At 35.9% G+C, this 18108-nt stretch overlaps 3 protein-coding genes across 5 annotated transcripts; 1 reads left to right on the top strand and 2 right to left on the bottom strand.

Moving 5' to 3' along the window:
* LOC18592422 lies at positions 1489 to 5551 on the top strand. 3 transcript variants are annotated; one of them, XM_018125804.1, is made up of 5 exons: positions 1493 to 1708; positions 1974 to 3000; positions 3260 to 3485; positions 4164 to 4246; positions 5227 to 5551. In XM_018125804.1, the coding sequence occupies exons 2-5, from the start codon at positions 2044 to 2046 to the stop codon at positions 5311 to 5313; spliced, it is 1353 nt and encodes a 450-aa protein (XP_017981293.1). In that variant the 5' UTR covers positions 1493 to 1708; positions 1974 to 2043; the 3' UTR covers positions 5314 to 5551. The 3 variants fall into 3 exon arrangements, with proteins under 3 accessions (XP_007019233.2, XP_007019231.2, XP_017981293.1); XM_007019171.2 differs by having other exon boundaries at positions 1489 to 3000; positions 3404 to 3485; XM_007019169.2 differs by having other exon boundaries at positions 1492 to 3000.
* LOC18592421 (NAD(P)H-quinone oxidoreductase subunit M, chloroplastic) lies at positions 5244 to 6554 on the bottom strand. Its single transcript, XM_018125805.1, has 2 exons — positions 6047 to 6554; positions 5244 to 5752 (listed from the first exon to the last, which is right to left on the bottom strand). Exons 1-2 carry the CDS (start codon positions 6488 to 6490, stop codon positions 5570 to 5572), a joined length of 627 nt encoding a protein of 208 aa, XP_017981294.1. The 5' UTR covers positions 6491 to 6554; the 3' UTR covers positions 5244 to 5569.
* On the bottom strand, positions 6986 to 17664 carry LOC18592420 (uncharacterized protein At1g21580). The gene is given in 11 exon segments (XM_007019164.2): positions 6986 to 7316; positions 7319 to 7712; positions 8372 to 8475; positions 8550 to 8592; positions 8676 to 8946; positions 9031 to 9121; positions 10697 to 10771; positions 10907 to 11030; positions 11139 to 11289; positions 11374 to 11572; positions 12663 to 17664. Coding segments are annotated over 11 exon segments (6411 nt in total). The 5' UTR covers positions 17557 to 17664; the 3' UTR covers positions 6986 to 7251.

The raw sequence follows: 18108 nt of genomic DNA, 5'->3' as shown, positions 1-18108 counted from the left end.
GATAATATGGTAGTGCCACCTTGTATTAATATGATGATGTGGTAATACTAATGTGGTACTGATATATTCAAATATTAGTATGAATAAGTTGTGTTATATTCAAATAAAATAATATAAAAAAACTAAATAAAATTTTTTCTTCTATTTATAATAGTATAAAAATTTGAAATTTATTTAACTTGAGTTAAACTCATATTAGCAAAATAGGTTGATTTAGTTACAACTTTCATAATTTATAAATACCCATTCTTTTGGAATTATTTAACCCTTACTCAATTTACATTTTATTTAAATTTACTCAAAGTTTCTTATAAAACAATTTTATTTAAATTCAAATAGCACAATCAAATTTTACTAAATTTAAATTTACATTATTAATTTAGATCTACAAAAAATATAAAATAAAATGGTACAAATATTTACAATTATATTTAACTCCATCAATCATAAATGGAGTTTTTAATCAATGAAATTTCAACCTAAAAAATATAACCTGAAATATTAAACAAAATAAAAACATAAAAAATAAATAAAAAATTGAAGAAGTGGAGTAACTCAGATTCTATAGGTGTAATAAGAAATTTGTCATGCTGAAATTAAGTAATTTAAAACGAAGAATTCTTTTTCTAACTCCATATCTCCTTTCTTTATTTTTTTTAAAAGAAAAAACTAAATTAACTTATTTTACTAATTTGAGTTCAACTCAAATTAAAAAATAAGGCAATTAAATTTCAAATTTTATACTATTATAAATAGAAAAAAAAATTATTTAATCTTTTTATATTATTTTATTTCAACATAATGTAAGTTATTCATCTAAATTTGGCTTTAGATATAAAATATTTTTTCAAGATTTTTTTTTTATAGAAGAAGAATTCAAACTTAATTTTTACAAAGATAAATTAATATACATATTTTATAATTAAATAATCAAGTAAAAATATATATATTTAATACCATAAATATGTTACATTTAAATATTTGACTTATTAATAAACAAATCTATCATTTACTTAAACATTTATATTTTTTCAATTTAGTCTCTTAACATCTCAATTTTATTCAATTTAGTCCTTATGTTATATATTTTTGTTCAATTTAATTCTTATGACGTGGCATAATTTTTTTTAAATTTTTTTTTTATATCTATCATATGGCACCGACACATCAACATGTCAGTACCACATTAGCATTGTCATGTCATCATATTGGTGTCACGTGATATTATCACATTGGTGTCATGTAACATGCCACATCATCATGTTGGTGCCATATCATTAAAATGTGCCACGTTAATGTCACGTTAGCGTTAATGTCATCCTCTTTAACAACAAAATTAGATGTCGTTAGGAAGAGGACTACATTGAAGCAATTCTCAAAATCAAATGATTAAATTATTTTGATTTTGAGTATAGGGACTAAATTGAATAAAATGCACGAGTATAGGGACTTGGTAGGTATTTTGACTTTTTTTTTGAATTTTTTGAAAGAGATGGGCTTAAATATTTGAGCCCAAGGGATAAGCCCAACTCTATATTTCAATGGGCCGTCGAAAGCTGGTCCAAGTCCTTTCAAAGCATAAAACCCAGCCCAAAAACAATCCCAATTCCTTCTCAGTTTCGTAACTCGGCTATCAGCTCAACGGAAACGAGAAAAAAAATTGGGGGAAAAAAAACTCTCCAACACTCACTTAATTTCCGATTTTCCGGTAAGCTCCTGCGTTATGCGCTTTCCGTTTGGTTCCTGAGAAATCGTGGCGAAAACTGAAAGAAAATTAAGCAGCATTACAGTATCCGGTCTTGCACGTATTTCTCATCTTTTATTTTTTTATCCTTAAACCAAAGATTGCCCCAATTAACTCGTAGCAGTTTTATTGAACGGAAAAAAGGGTTTCTTTTTTGTTTGGAAGTAAGAAAGTTATGATAGCACAATGCATGATAAAATTTCAATTTTTCATATTTTTTATGATATAGGTGCTGTATGATTGATTGGTAGAACACTGAGAGCAAGAAGAAGAGGGTTTTTTTTTTTTTTATTCTTATAATGGGGGGAGTGGAGAATCATATATCTGATGACATTTTGGAGGATTTAAGGTTTTATAGTCGGTTGAAGAAAGAGCGCGGCATGTTGGAAAATTTTAGGCCTAGTTGTGGTAGTAATGGTAAGCGAAATAAGAAGATAATGAACAAACAATGTAATGAAATTGACATGGAAGAGAGTATAAAGGATTCGGATTATGAAACATTTATCAGTAGTTTAGAGCAGTATGGTTATGGCCATGATCATGATCATGATCGTGAGAAAGGGAAGGAGAGGGATCCTCAGTATGAGATGTTTTTGGAGAATCTTAAACCGGATGGGACATCATACTTGGCTGAAATTCCATTGAGTTCTGGCCTCTCAATTATAATTAGGTATGAAGAAAAGGAACAAGAGTCCTTTGAGAATGTGGAAAGAATGAGAAATTTTAAGAGCAATTCAAAAAGGGTAAAGGCTGAGGTTCCAGACTATTTGGATGGGTTTTCAAGGAAAGCAAAGACTGATTTGAGAAGGATAAAGGCTAACGTTCCAGAAAATTCGGGTGGTTTTTCGAGGAAAGCAAAGGCTGAGACAACGAAAACTGTGAAGAAGGATTTGAAGATTGGAGAAAAGAAAAGAAAGGAGAAAGCAAGAGATGTTCCAAATGGGGAAAGAAAGAGTGCAGTCGCTGAGAACCAAGTAAAAGAGGAAGCTGAGGATGATTCTGTTCCTCATAGATCAAGTGGAGAACCTTCCAAGAAGATGAGTCTTGATATGGTAGATGAAAGCTGGGAAGAGTTTTTGAATTCTCGGTCGAAGCGTGGTGAGAAAATGGTATTTAGTGATGAAAGTGGTCATGACGGTAGACATTGGAAGGATGATGAGAGCTCTTCTGATGTGGAAATACTTGCATCAGACAATATTCCTTTTCATGAAGGAGGTTATACACCATTTGTACCAGCAAAATCCTATCAATCCTTGGTATATTTTTTTCTTTTCAACTCTCTATATTGCTTCTGTTCCTATTTTCTTGTTCCTTTATTTTTTGGTAAAGGGGAAAAACTAGAAAATAATGTAACAGGAGATATATCTAAGCCAAGATATTTTTATCAAATAGTTAAGAAGGGTTCTAACACCGTCTTGAAAGGGTTTTGTAGTTTATTTTTTTCCTTCAATTTTGTATGTTACTAATTCTTTTACTGTTCATTTCTGGTTCTATGTGCTTGTTGCCAACAAAAAGACTGGTGATGAGAGTTGGGAGGGCATAAAAAATTTTAGCCTGTCTCAGTTTAGGGAGAAGCTTATGAATCTTCTTAAAAAGCCTTATGACCAAGAGGAGTTTGATTATCTTTGGCGAGAAGTAACTTACAAGAAACCAGTGCAGGGTGTTAGAGACTTACGTAATGGACGAATGAAAGCATATTCAACCAAAACTGATGGAAAATCATACCTTGATTGGTACAAAAGTAAGTGTGTTTTCTCCAAATACATTGATGGGCATATGTCTTTGCCTTTTTCATTATAAACACGTACACTATATTTATAATGTACATTAGTCACTGAGACCATTGCCACTATCTAGAAGAATTTGTTTTATGTAGTTCTCTCAAAATGATCCTAAGATATTTACTCACACAAGATAAAATCTTGCAAGCAAAAGAATTTGTCCTTTCAGTATCCAATTACTTGTTTAAAATAAGTATCTCATCTCCTGGTTTTGTAATGTTACTGAGTGCTAGATGATTCCTGGAATCTCAAATTGTTCAATAAAGTTTATTCTCCTCACTGTCTGTTGATTTCTTCTTCTTCTTCTTTTTTTTTTTTTTTTTGTTATTCCACTGCCTTGGAATATTATTTTATGTTTACTATTACAAGATTACTATCTGGGTATTCCTCAAATTACAGCTCTCATCAAAGAAACTGTTTTGGCAAGTGATTTGAGTGGTTGTTCCTACCTTTTCTTTTTCCCATCAGATTTTGCAAGTTTATTTTGCTTTGGTTCCATAGCTTTGGTTGAGCAGAATTTATTGAGATTGGTCACTGTTTTTTTCTGTATGTTTGGTATGTATTCAGCATTCATACTGTTTCAATGAAACTTCTTACACGATATTAGCTTTAATGTTCATTTTTTGTTACCCTTGCAGAACTAAAAATGAAAATTGATGAATTCAGGTGTGATCGACATAAAATTTTATGTCTCTTACGTGGATTTTTCTTTTGGTTGGAGGTGAGTGTTTTATATCATCAGTGCATCTTCTCATTTTCCTCATGCATCCTGCCCTAGGCCTCTTAGATGCTAATAAATTTTCCTAGCAAAAGTCAGAGCCGGGGAAAAAAACAGTGGACTTGGGAACAGGGAGAAGAGCAGGTATTTGCGTTATTGATAAACCCAGTTTAATGGAATTATTATGCAGTGAAAAGGAGACACTGGCTTAATAAATACTTCAAGGAGGTTAAGCAGAGCAGAGTGCTAATCTTTATTCTCATCTATATTTAGAGTTAATGAGGATGCAACAGTAGAGGGCACTATGCATTTCATCCCAATGTGAAGTTGAATTTATGGACTAAGATTTAAGCATTTAAGTTCTTAGATAAATTAGTATCACCTACAAGCAAAAACACTTTAATAGATTCTATATAAAACACTAACTAATTTAAGGGATTAAGGTTAAATCACCACTATATTATGACTCTTAAGGAATTTTGCCACTGTATTTAAATTTTATTGAATTTTGCTACTATAGTTTCAATTTTGTTGATTTTTGGATAAAAACTAATGGAATTGAAAATTTTCGTGGAATCAATAAAATTAAAAGTATAGTGGCAAAATTTACAACTTACATTAACCAAATGTTCCTTGAAAATTTTCAATTCTGTCAGTTTTTGTCCAAAAATCAACAAAATTGAAAGTATATTAGTAAAACTCAATGAAACTGAAGTACAATGAAAAAATTCAACATTAACTCATTGTGTAGTGACATATTTGACCTTAATCTCTAAATTTAAACTAGGCTTTTATTTGAATTGCCATACTTATTTATTTTTGAAAATCAATTTATGAAATTGAAACCTTTTTCATTTTGCATTCATGCATATTAGCAGAGATTGTCATACCTACACTAGTATGCATGATTGCTTGGTGCAGATGGTAACTAGATGTTTTTGAGAAAATCTTCTAAATATTTAGGGTTGTCTATATTTTGTCAGAATACTGCTCATGAAGGTTCATTTCAGCCTTGGTTGGACTCTTTATATTTGAATGCTTTGGATGACCGGAGATTTTCTCTGAATTGAGATTACAATATCTCAGTGTTATAAAGCAAATGTTGAGAGATGCAGCTGTAGCAAATTGGGCACAAATGTATAAGACCTCACGTGTGAATATTTTGGCAATTAAGGAATGTATGCATCAGGTCTCTGTGTCGAAGATCTAAGTTTCTGTGGCCAAAGATTTTTGTACTTGATGCAACATTGTGATGCCTTGTAAACTAATACCTTCTATATTCACCGCGGTGTTATCCCATTTTAGCCATTTTTGTGAAAATCTTGTTCATTCTGCATCTTGAAAATGGCCATCGTTGTTGTTGAATAGAATGCGTGGCTTCCCCATGCTGAAGTTCAGTACCTTGGCATTCATGTTGTACCTAATTTCTCCATCATATAGTAGCTTCCTGATGTAGTGTTCTATGTCTGAACCAATCAGACGAAGAGTGTACTCTGTCAATGGTGCACCCTGCTTGCAATATAATACATTACTTCTCTTCAGAGCAGAAACATCAGGCATATCTAAAGAAATGGAGAGGCTGTTATGCACGATCCCTATAATCCCTTAATTATTGAATCAGATGGAACAAAGTATATGTGCATTTTTTGATAAATAAATAAGCTGATTCGGATTCAAGGCAATCTATTCTTGGTTCCTGCAGCAAGATAATTCTCCCTTGGGGCTATGGATATCCTAGTCTTGATTGAAAACGAAGTTGCTGAGTCACTCAATATCAGGAGTAAGAAATTAAAAGTGGATTACCTCGTAGTGATCCACAAGCTCTTGGAAGTAAGAATAAACTTTGTTGCAAGTTTCGGGAGTCCACACGAACTCATCAGTAGGGTCAAGTATAAGGGAGAGTTTATCCATCTGCGTTTGATCGAACTCGGAGGTCTGTGGATCAATGTAGGCGGCATAGATTCTGACGTGCCGCGTGACACTGCTGAGCCACTGCCCTCCATATTCTTTGCTCATGTTTTTGCTCTTTACATTCAATTGCGGTTCCACTGGCCTCGGTTGTGTACTTTGTTGCTTCACCTTCTCTTGCTCTTCTTGGACTTGTGCTTCCTGTGCTTCTTCTCCTACTTGAGCTTGCTGTTGAGCTGAAACTGAAACAACCCTTGTCTTTCTCAAATCTCTTTTTCCCCTACCCCAACCCAGCATGGAGAATTTAGTGCAAGCCATGTGAGAGGAAGTTGCGGCCATGATTGATATCTTAAGGCTGAGTGGATTTTACTCTCATATTTCTTGTTGTTTTAATGTATATATTTATTCAGAGGACCCCTGTTTTTGTTAAATTCATCTTAAGCCAAGTAAAATTTGATCCACTGGTTTTGTGGATAAGGCATCTTGTTTTTATATCGGGGTTGATGTGGTGGAGGGGCAAAGAAAAGTGCCGGCCATGAATTGGATAATTGGCCTTTTCGCAATCTCCCTCCAAACCGTCAATCCGACGTTTATGGTTGAAATCCAAATTAAAAATGCACCATCACATGACAAAGTTAATGGTGAGGATCTAAATAATCATTTTGAACTGAGGGAATGGGTCAAAATAAGGATCTTTTAGCTACTTACTACACACAAAATGCATTTCTATCAGAGGTAGCAAATACTAACAATGCCTAACCCCTCGGGGAACAACTAACTGCATTCAATATTTCAGGCACAAACTTGGCTACTTGCTTGCTTGCACACAGAATATGACAAAAATCAGAACAAAAATTTTATTTCCTCAAACTTCTTTAACATTTCATTTCTGCAGCATTGCATATTCAATTCCTCTTCTGTTACAAGGTACATAATACAAAAGGTATCGCCATAAAAAAAAAAAAAAAGGAAAATTAAAACTAAAGAAAAAAGGAAAAAAATGAGAGAGCCTATGAACACCAAATAATTCTGCAGCGGCAGAAAGCCAATATACATGAAAATTTGCTCACCCTATATACAGCATAGCATATTCAATTCCTCTATTGCAGGGCCGCATGCTTAACACTTGAACCTTCACTAACCAGAAATGATTCTGCCATCTTTACCTATTCATTATCCGAATAGGTTTGATTAACTCATCAAGATCATCCAACCGTAAATCTGAGGAATCATTGTCACCAAAGGTCATTTGATCATTCATCACTTGATGAATTTCCCCAGCATCATCATCTCTAACATCAAGCCTAATGTAATCAGAGAATTTCCCATCAAAGAACACGTCATCATCATCTAGTGCCCGGTGGCTTTCAGGCACCATTCTTTTAGGCGCCAACATGTCAATACCAAAGTATCGCCCGCGAGCATTGTTATGTTTAATTGACCTTTTGCTTTTCTTTCCCTTGCTTTGGTTTTTGGGGTGGTGAAGCTTGCATTTAGATCCTTGAGGACAGGACCCTGTTGCTTCAAAGTTGGGACAGACATAGCTGTGCTTCTTCCGACACTGAGAGCAGAAACACATTCCATTTCACTTATTCAATGTTAGTGTGGTTTGTGTGTGCATTAGAGAAGAGAGTAGCTTAAAGAAAATCTAAAACAATTGATGATGACGATTACTCACAGAACCTACACATATTTTCCAAGAAAAGGAAAGGGAAGAAGGGGGGGGGGTACATATAGGTGTAAAAATAAACTCAACTGTTTATACATGTTGAATGTATAACAGATCATCATTACAACTGCTTATTCAAGAATTTCCAAGAGAATTCAAGAAAATCCATATAAAAAATGTATATATGCAATGAAAATAGTATACCACAAGACTCTTCAAGTAATGTCATCATTTCTTAGAAAAAAGTACATGTGAATCAAATTAAAGTAAATATCAATGCAACAACTTAAATAAATCTGGTTATGAAAGTTTGGCAGGTCAGAGAGTACACAAAGTTGAAAGATTTTCTTTTTCTTTTCAAAAGAAAAATGTTACCTTATTTTTTGAAAGTAAATTTCAACAATTTTCTAATATTAATTATTATGACCAGTGTAAACCAACCAAGAGAATGAGAGACAAAAGATATCTGTATAACATGATATTAAACAGGACATGGCATAAAATGCAAAACAATAGACTAAAATAGTATTTTCAAAATGATATGGCACTACCTCGTTACCATCAGCACAATAGCCCCTAAGAAATCCTTCACAAGTAGAGGCATTTGGATTCACATGTACATGTCTATAAGGACAATTTTCATTTGTGCACAAACCTGCCAGTAATTTTGTCAGAATTCTGCATTCAGGCAATTAGATATAAGAAAAGCACAATCTACAAAAAGAACACCTTGCAAAAAATATGAACAATCAGGCATTCTTTCCGGAATGACCTGCACAAAAATCCAAAGGATAGATGTTAGTCATAAAACTCAACACCCGGCAGAACGTTAAGTCAACCAGATAAGTTCTGAACCTTATGAGTCAATTTGCAGTTGGGATTTGAACATAGACCCTTGAGAAATTTTGTGCATACAGCAATTTTGGAGGGATCATGGATATAGGGACACTTTCCATCATCTTTGTTGCATTTTCCAAATCTTGTGAAAAATTGACAGTACTTCCGCTTTTTAACCAATCGTAACCTAGCAGTGTGCAAGCTCCATCGAACTTTCTCACTTGCCAAAACACGAGTGCGTTTCTTTGGATCTCTAACAAGCTGGTTGCCATTGCCAATTCGAACATACCTGCAGATGGTGTTCATTTTAATTTCATATATTCTAAGTAATTCATTCAAATTCATGTTTTATGACATGGTAAGGTCAACATACTCATCATTCCCAATCACTAATCTCCTTGGGACATAAGTTTTTTTGGTACTGTTTTCTGATAGGTGATCACTGGAGCATGACGACTCATCATCTACACAGAAAGTAAGTATAGTTATGAGAGCATTAAAAAAACTTTAAAGAAAAAGGACATCAACATCAACTCCGACTTTAGGTTAGAAAAAGGACATCAACATCAGCTTCGACTTTAGGTTCTGATCAGAAACTAATAGAGAAAAGTTATTAACATCACAATCATGTGTATTTCTGCAACAAAATTTCTAAACAGATTATGAGGAGTCCCAAACAAGCACTTTGATACAGCAATACCAAGCCTTGCTCCATAAGAATATGGTCACATTTCATCAACTTGGTGAGCAAGTAATCTGATGTTTCTTCATTTATGCTACCAACAAACCCAACACAAACTATCTCTTTCTCATCATTTAACAATCAGAGAAAAGCATACATAACTTTCATTTGATAAACATGGCTGTTCAATTCATCTTCTACCAAGCTAGTGTCTCAGAAAAATTAACCAGTGCTGGAAATCAAAGAGGGGTAAGCATAAAACTTAGCCTCTGAAGCATTAATCGCAACTGTGCTTCCCAAAATTAAAAAATGCAAACTCACACCTCAAAAAGTTTACCTACAGCCTCTTCCTGTTCATCATCCTCCAAATTAAACTTGTTGGAAACCAAATGACGGAATTTCATACTAACAAACTGGATTTACTCAGAGAAAAAGAACATGGTACTAATTCTAATACCAAAAAAGTTACTACAATCTCAAAACAATACATGAATCATCTATGTAGTCTTACATAAATGCAAATAGAGTCACACCACAGGAAACAGAAAGTTGCATCGAGTAGGAACAAAAATCTTTCCAATAAATGCAAATACACATCCTCAAAGAAGCTTTTGATTGAATCCAACTCAAAGGTAGCCCTCACTTGGATCCATCAGCCTTGTTAAAGGCCATGGGAAAAATGGATTCTTGTTAATGAGATTGACTCACTTATCAATCAACTAGGGGATGTCAATTTCCAGCATGTCCTTAGAGAGGGTTTGCTGTTTCTTTGGCAAAGTATGGTGTAGATAAGGAGACAATGTTCTTGGCATGGTGGTGATCTGTTACATTGTGAAAGATCAAATAGCAGAGATGGTTTATTGATTCTGTCTATCAGTTGATGCAGCCCTTTGCTTTGCTTGTTTGTTTTGGTTGGTCTGATGCAGCTTGTGTTATTGATACTTTTATTGCTCTGATGTCCCTTGGGTACCTTGCTAGTCTGTTGCTGCTTATGTCTTTTATTGTTTGTCTCTTGTGTTTTTTCTGGGATTTTAGGATGCAGAATCCAGGTGTAACTCTTTGTATTTTGATAGGAAAATATGAGGCGGTATATGTACTGACAGTCATGTAGGTGTTGATTTTGTTCGGGTTTATGTTGCAGACAGATCCATCTTGGATCTGCTCTCTTCATGCTGGTTTCCCCAGTTTTTACCCATTTTGGGACATTCAATAAAATCTCATTATGATTGATAAAAAAAAAACATCTGCTACTATGCGTTCAATTTCTATTAGGTTTACTTCCAACCACATTTGGAGTTAAAATAAACATAAACAAGGGACCTAAAAACCACAATATGATAAATCAAGAGTGGAGAACCTGATATCCTCTGAAGGGAATGCCTTGAAGAATCCATTTTGTAGCGCAATGAACCAATGCGGAATATACGTTCGCCTACAATATCAAATATTTACATGAAACATATCACTGAAGCATCCTTTTCAAAACCATTAGATATAATGCTTTTACTTCACAAAGTCCAAAAAAACTTTTTGATATGTACCAGACCAAGATCATTAATTGGCCTACCTGGCCGAAGTTCAGTACCATGAACAACCTTATGACAAGAGTAACTTCTTTTGCCTGTCCTAGAAACAGTGCCCTTCTGTTCTCTTTTCTTTCTTTCTGCTTCAGCAACTGCTAGTGTAGCTTCCTATTAAACAGTAACAGAAATTTTTAAGAACAAAGCCTAGACTTCTATCATACTTCAGTTTTGAAATATATATGGAAGACATGAGAACTAGTAGATGATACACCCTACCTCATTAGCTTTCCTCGAATTCCTTTCAATGGATTTCGACCATTTCAAACTAGAACCACCAACACTAAACACCTTTGATTTCCTAATTGAAAATCCATTAATTGACCTGGTGTAAACAGTATTTCTCTTTCTTGATAGCAGCATCTTTCGACTGCAAAAGAAAATTAATTATTATTTTCTTGGACAACATACACAGGTGCATAACTAAAACAAGCTACTAAAATAGGAATTATACCTGATTGTAGACAAAGAACTATTGCAGGAAGAAACTGAGTTTAACTTAAAGCTTCTCCAGTATGTCATTCTTTTCCAAGGAAACAGTTGAGGAAGGACCTTTGGACGACGTAGTGAATTGCCATCATTTTTTGAAAGCCTTGCACTATGCAGAGTCCAGACCAGAGAGAATTTGGAAGGTTTATGGGTCTTTCCTACAACTGCAAAAGGACTAGTAATTTAAGCCTTTGCCTAAGTAATGATAAAGCCAAAAACAAGTAATGAAACTTGCTGCAACCAATTTCCAGTTTCATCCATTTAACTTAGTTATGAGTTTAATACAGTGAGGTTGATGGTCATAATAACATATTTAGAGATGGCTGCAAAATTCAAATAACTAGCTACAACTAATAATCATAATGTAGTACAAATTATTTTAAAAGATTGCTCATAATCGACAGAAGTGTGTACTAGAGTCTGGACAAGTTGGCAGAGGCAACATAAGTCCTTAACTAAAGCTAATAAAGCTAGCTTCTTTACATCTTTCTGTCACCAAGGAAAAAGCAACAATTGGTGGGGGAGAGGGTGGTTAAAATTTGATAAAAACAAACATAGGCAACTAGAATTCATAAAAGGAGGCAAATTGGGTGGAAAAAAAGTAACATTGAAAATTAGCAAAAGAATCTAGTTATACATATAGTTTGCAGGCAGCCATCTCTCAAGATTTTTTTTTTTTTTTTGAAAGGCTGAGATTTTATTGCTATAAAAATCTCCAAATGGAGACTTACAGGGAGCAAGGTCACAAGTGACTTGCTTGAAAACAAAAAGAATTCCCAGCAGGGAGGGTTGGCAGAACTTAGAAAAGATCTTGATGAGCCATCAGACATCAATCATACCAGAAAAGATAACAAAGAAATCAAAGCCAATATAGGCTCGCCCCAACTAATCTGGGACACTAATCTCTCATGATTTTTAGTGCATGAAATTCCAACAGACAAGTAGTCATTTGTCTAAAGACATGGCTAGCACCAGTCGACTCCCATCAAATTGGAAAAACCTACCATTGCAAGTGCTGAAGAAAACAAACATAAAAATTATAGCCAACAGAGACAAATAGGAGAACAAAGATGGAAGAAGACATGTCATTTTTATGCTTCATGGACAGGTATTAAGCAGAATAAGTAATAAAAAGTTAAGCCATGTCTAAAAGCTACTTTCAGTGCTCAATAAAATGCACATGAAACAAAAAAACACAATTGTCAAGTACAAAAAATAAAAGATTATGCTAACAGAAAATTCATGAATGCATACCTTTATTAGATTGCCTCTTACCAACAGTTCTACTGGGCATAACCTTAGCAGCCACTTGTCCCACTGAATTGGTTTTGTTGTCGGACATGGTAACTGCCTGCTTGATGTGACTCTCAAGTGCAGTCCTAATTAGTTGGTTTTTGCTTTTCTTATAGTAGCCATCAGAGGGAGCAGAAAAGTTTTGATTCTTATCAGCATTGAGAATAGAGGTACGACCACATTCTGAAGTTGCAACCAACTGATTTGATTTTGGCTTTACATATGTTAACCTTTTTGCATTTGAAGGGACCAAGTTGCTTTCACTTTGCTCGGTACATTCTTCCAAATTGTTAACTGAACCATTTTGATTTAGAGTTTCAAAAGTCTTCAGTCCATCCTCTGGGGAATTGAGCACATCATTAATTTCCATAGAACTGGCATGATTTATTGCAGTTTCACAGCAATCACTAATAGAAGGCTCTGCTAATGGGGAAGATGTACACTCTCCTGGTGAGTTTGATGTACAATTTGGTACTTTGGAGACACTAGATAAAGGGGGTGTTGTGGGCCTCTCAAAAGAGGCATTTGCACCTCCTGTTCTCAAGTCAACAGCACCAACTCTACTATTGGGTCCTGTGCCCTTCTTCACTTCATCCACAACCCCGGGGTTCATCCGGTAAACAGATGAACTCAAAGAATGAGGCCCCTGGGGAAGAGCAGGAACTGCAACAGGTTTTCTGACAAGACTGTTACCTTTACGAATGTAAGAAGGACTTTGAAAAAATGCAGCCTTTTTTGGCATCTGCCTTTGCAAAGGATTGGCACTTGAGGAAGGTTTATTTCCCGATAGAGGAGAGGCAGAAGAATTATTGGTTCGATGCCATGTCCGGGGCTTTGTGATATTGGTAGAAGGTGTTGTATTCTTGGAAGCAGAAAAAACAAATGATGAGCGAGTAGGATAACTCTTGGGAACAACATGGCTAAGAGGGTTTTTCCTCCTACGTGTTGCTCCACTAATGGAATTGGGGAAATTAGTATTTTTGGAATCATGTGATGGTAACAAAACTTCCTTCCCAGCAACTGATTGATTGGTTTGAATTGCATCATTTGACTTCAAAATAGTTCTGCTATGCTGTGAATATGACACAAGTGCAGATATGTTGCCAGCACCTTCAGCCATAGGCTTATCATCTGAAAATTTTTCATCACCAAAAGCCTGCTTTTCTGATTGTTGGCAGAGAGGTGCTTTGCAAGTTGATGCGCTTATAACAAAGTTATCATGGTTATAAGGAGAACCCACATCAGATACTATATCAGGTGCAGGCATTACTTCATCATTGGAGTTGGTAGCAGAAACTTCATTGGCATCAACACCAAAAACCAAAGAAATCAATGCAGAAGGTAAATCATCCTTCAGAGGAATATGATTGTCATCTTCCACATCTGTGCTAGGCAACCTCTGATCTAAGCTCGAAGACATATGTTCTGGAGTAATTCTGCATTGACTTACCTCACTAGAAATAAATTTTTGCTCTTCTGCAGTACCCACATGCACTTTTCCCCTGTCATCACCTTCAATATCCATAGCAACAATTTGATGATTATTTTGAGCAGAAACTTGTGTTGCAGTTGATAACTGGTCACCTCCCAACTTTAACAGATGAAGGCATGGGGAACTTGGAGCAACTGACTCAATAAAAGCTGAACAAGGATCAATCCTTGGGTGATTAATCTTGTACGCATCTCTAAAAAAGCCAACAGCCTGAGAAGGTCCAACCACTGAACTGTTTACAAGCAATAAATCAATCCCCTCCTTATGAAGACCATCTATGCTTGATACTTTAACTGCCTGTTCCAATTGCAATTGATCATCAGTAAAATTGGAAGGTAGTTGTACAGCAGATTTAGAGATATTGGAAACTGCAACACCCTCGTTGATTACAGATGCAGTCACATCAGAACTGGAGGTAGAGATTTTTCTCTTTTTGTTCTCTGGAGACTTTCCATCTGCACTAGCACTCACCTCTCGGAAGGTATCAAGCCACCCAAAATCACTAACCATAACTTCAGGAGGAGCGGAATTTACGCCAGATGTAATTATTGTCGTGTCCAGACAATTTGCAGAGGTAAGCACATCTGCAGATCCTGCAGTGCATTCTGGTGATTCCGCAGCATTGGGGATTCTTTCTGCTCCACAATTCCCAAGTGACAGCGTGGAAGAGACAAGGTGTTTAACAAAATCATCACCTATTTCACAGTTGCTCTCCCCTGAATTAACATAACCAATATCAGGAGTGTGGATTGTACTTCTGTTATGGTTGGAGCAGTCTGCATAAATAGAACCACTGTTAATTTGAGTTTCCTCTGAGCATGGCAAATGGGGCATTTTGTTGCTTCCTGCAGAACAATTAGCTTCCGGCAATCTCCCTGTAGTACCATCCTCAACTACTGGATTGCCAGCAGTAGCACAAGCCTGCTTGCTACCAGAATTCACATTGCCAATGTCACAAGCAATATTTATCTCCTGGGTGTTAGATGAACCACATTCAAAACCAGGGGTGCCATGCATTGCAACAGATGAGCTACCTATATCAACAATATCCTCATGGACATTGATGTCCTCAGATCTTAACAAGCCATCATTGTTACTTTCACTATGGTAAAACTGTTTGTCAATATCTTCAACACTAAAAGCGCGAGATGTAATACTTTCATTTAGTGTTTCAGTACGGTCCTCCTTGATATTTGAAACAATACGCAGGCCAAAGACAGAATTATCAGAATTAACAAAACGCTGATCAACTTTACTCTCTTCATGACCTGAAGACCTCAAAGGCAAAGTTGAGCTGTTCCTCTTTCTCTTAATCTTAGGTGCAACTGAACTACCTGGATCAACGTCAGTGCCAACTTCCTTTGAGACTACGTCTTTTGATGCTCCAGTCACTTTCTCATATTCAAGAAGCAGAGCTGATTCTTTAGGACAACACTCCAAACCAACAGCACCGGCTGAACACCCAGCAGCAGAAGCAATTTTCATTTTAGGAGGTGTAACACTCTTGTCAGCCACAGAGATAGCAGATAAACAATAAGTAGAGGTATCTGCCTTAACAGGTTGATCACAACTTTTTGGTGATTTTGAATTTGCCAAATTCAAGGGAGAATTGGTAACCTTTTTCTCCACTTTCCTCACAATTTTTTTCTTCTTGGTAGCTTTGAGAGAGGATGGTTTACCAACACTAGCACCACTTTTATCTGAAAGAGTGCTTTTAAGTGTACCTTCCACTTTATTCTCTCTAACTGAAACATTGGCCCTGTCAGAACAAGTTTGCAACCCACCATCCCTCATATTACCAATACAAGGAATTGTACCCTTCCCCTCCAATGATTCTGGTTTCTTGTCAGTAATTGGGGTCTCTTCAGTAACGCATGTCAAATCATCCAATTTTACAGTAACCTTACAAGATCTTTCGAACTTACCGTTTCTAAGCGAAACATTGGTCCTTTTTGAACTAGGCTTTGTAACACCATCATGCACATTACCAATACCACAAGATTTAACTTTTCCCGCAGACTGCTTAGAGTCCTCAGAACCAGAACCACTATTTAATACAGAAGTAGAAACATCTAATTTTGCCCTACTCTCATTGGCCTTGTCAAATATCATAACTTTCCTAATTTTGCTAGTCCTAGGCTTCACATTCAAATCAGAAACCGGTGAAGAACTAGAAGGAGCCACAATTGCCTTAGCCACCAATGAATTTGATTTAAAAGACACATCAAGCTCTACAGGGCTAACTTTTCTCTCTCTTTCTTCCAACCCATGATCCGAATGTAAGACCAAATCTTTTCCTCTAAAAGAACCAGTTTTCCCTTCATTATTATAGCCCATATAATGTGATCTCTCATCTTCCCTATTCCTATGATTCTGTTGTGCCTTTTGAATCCTAAGTAAAGCACTCTTTTTCTGTATTTGCTTCCTTGGAGCCCGATTAAACTCATGGCTATCCTCTCTACTACTTCCCCTATCACTAAACCTCTCCAATTCTGATTCCTGATAATAATCAATTTTCCTCGAGAAAACCCTCATCTCATCTCTTTCATTAATCTCATTATTTCCATTATCAATCAACTGATCAAGTAAACGTGAACCCCATCTCACATTTTCAGCAACCTTATGACAAAAGCCTGAATTATTCGAATTTGATTCAAATCCCATCGAAACAATCCCAAAATCCCTAGAAGCTCTATCGGGAATCCAATTATCACTGTGAACCCTACCAAGTTCCGGTCTTTCTCTCAGATTCAGCTCGAGAGCTCTATACCTAGAACTTCCCTCTACATCATGTCTATACCTGTCAACCGCCAAAGAGGCGGGTCTCCGATCGAACTGATGATAACGGGCCTCCCGATCCAAACTGGAAACGGAATGGGGCCTGGATGCCCGATTATCGGGCCAGTATTCAGGCCGGGTATCGAATTCGGGCACCCGCCGTTGAGGAAAATCGTGGAATTGGTGGGAAACATTGTTAGGCTTAGGGTTAGAATTGAAATTTGGATTGAAAGTGTATTGAGGATGTTGAGGGTTGTAAGGGTGATGATTAGGATGCTGCTGACGCTGCACTGAAGGTGGTGGGGCAGGGAGAGGGTGATATGGTTGCTGTTGCGGCTGTTGTGGTGGAGGAGGGGGTGGAGCAAGTTGTGGCGGAGGCTGAGGTGGAGGAACGTGGTAGCGGGAAGGGTACAGATTGTTAGGACTTTGTTGATAGGGTGGAGCATGAGGGGGAAGGGGAGGGGGGAGGGGGGAGGGGGGAGGCGAAAGAAGGTGAAGAGGAGGAGAGAGAGGGGCGTACCTGGTGTGGTTGTTTTGTTGGTGGTGGTGGTGGTGATGGTGGTTGACGTAGGAGGAGGGATCCATGTTCGGCTAGTTCGGGCTTTTGCTTTCCTGATTCTTGACTTGCACAAGTCTTCTTCTCTTTATGGGGGATAGCTGTGCAATTCCCTCATTCTCTGTCGTTGCTTTTGAATTTTTTTATTTTTTTATCTTTTCTTTATACAATTATCACTGCAAGCAATAACTGTTACGTGGCGGCCTCACGTTTTCCTTTTTTTTTCTTTTTTTATGTTTAGAAATTTATATCATATACTTGCTCACAGGTCCATAGCTATAGTAAAGGGCTCAGCTCCAAATTTATTATTTTTTTTGATCGCGTAATAAATAGAAATATTGTATAATAATTATTTTATAAAAATAAAATAAAATAAAATAATTATTATTTAGTTTAATATGATAAATGAAATAAAATAAAAATAATTATTATGACTTATTACAGTATTTGATAGATAAAAATAAATTTGAAAAAAAATAAAAAAATAAAAATATCTTTTATTATATATTTTTATTTATTTTTATTTTATTTTTAAATATTAATATATTATTTATAATATAATTATTAATATTATAAAATAT

The sequence above is a fragment of the Theobroma cacao genome, chromosome 8 (assembly GCF_000208745.1).
Source record: "Theobroma cacao cultivar B97-61/B2 chromosome 8, Criollo_cocoa_genome_V2, whole genome shotgun sequence".
NCBI lineage: Eukaryota > Viridiplantae > Streptophyta > Magnoliopsida > Malvales > Malvaceae > Theobroma > Theobroma cacao.
This window is presented reverse-complemented; position numbering and strand designations above follow the sequence as displayed.

Excerpts from the sequence above, each read along its gene's own strand:
- LOC18592421 (XM_018125805.1), bottom strand. The coding sequence starts at position 6,490 with ATGGCCGCAACTTCCTCTCACATGGCTTGCACTAAATTCTCCATGCTG. Across the intron at positions 5,753-6,046 it reads AGCTTGTGGATCACTACGAG|GGTGCACCATTGACAGAGTA; the intron begins GTAATCCACTTT and ends TATTGCAAGCAG.
- LOC18592422 (XM_007019169.2), top strand. The coding sequence starts at position 2,044 with ATGGGGGGAGTGGAGAATCATATATCTGATGACATTTTGGAGGATTTA. Across the intron at positions 3,001-3,259 it reads CAAAATCCTATCAATCCTTG|ACTGGTGATGAGAGTTGGGA; the intron begins GTATATTTTTTT and ends GCCAACAAAAAG. Across the intron at positions 4,247-5,226 it reads GATTTTTCTTTTGGTTGGAG|AATACTGCTCATGAAGGTTC; the intron begins GTGAGTGTTTTA and ends ATATTTTGTCAG.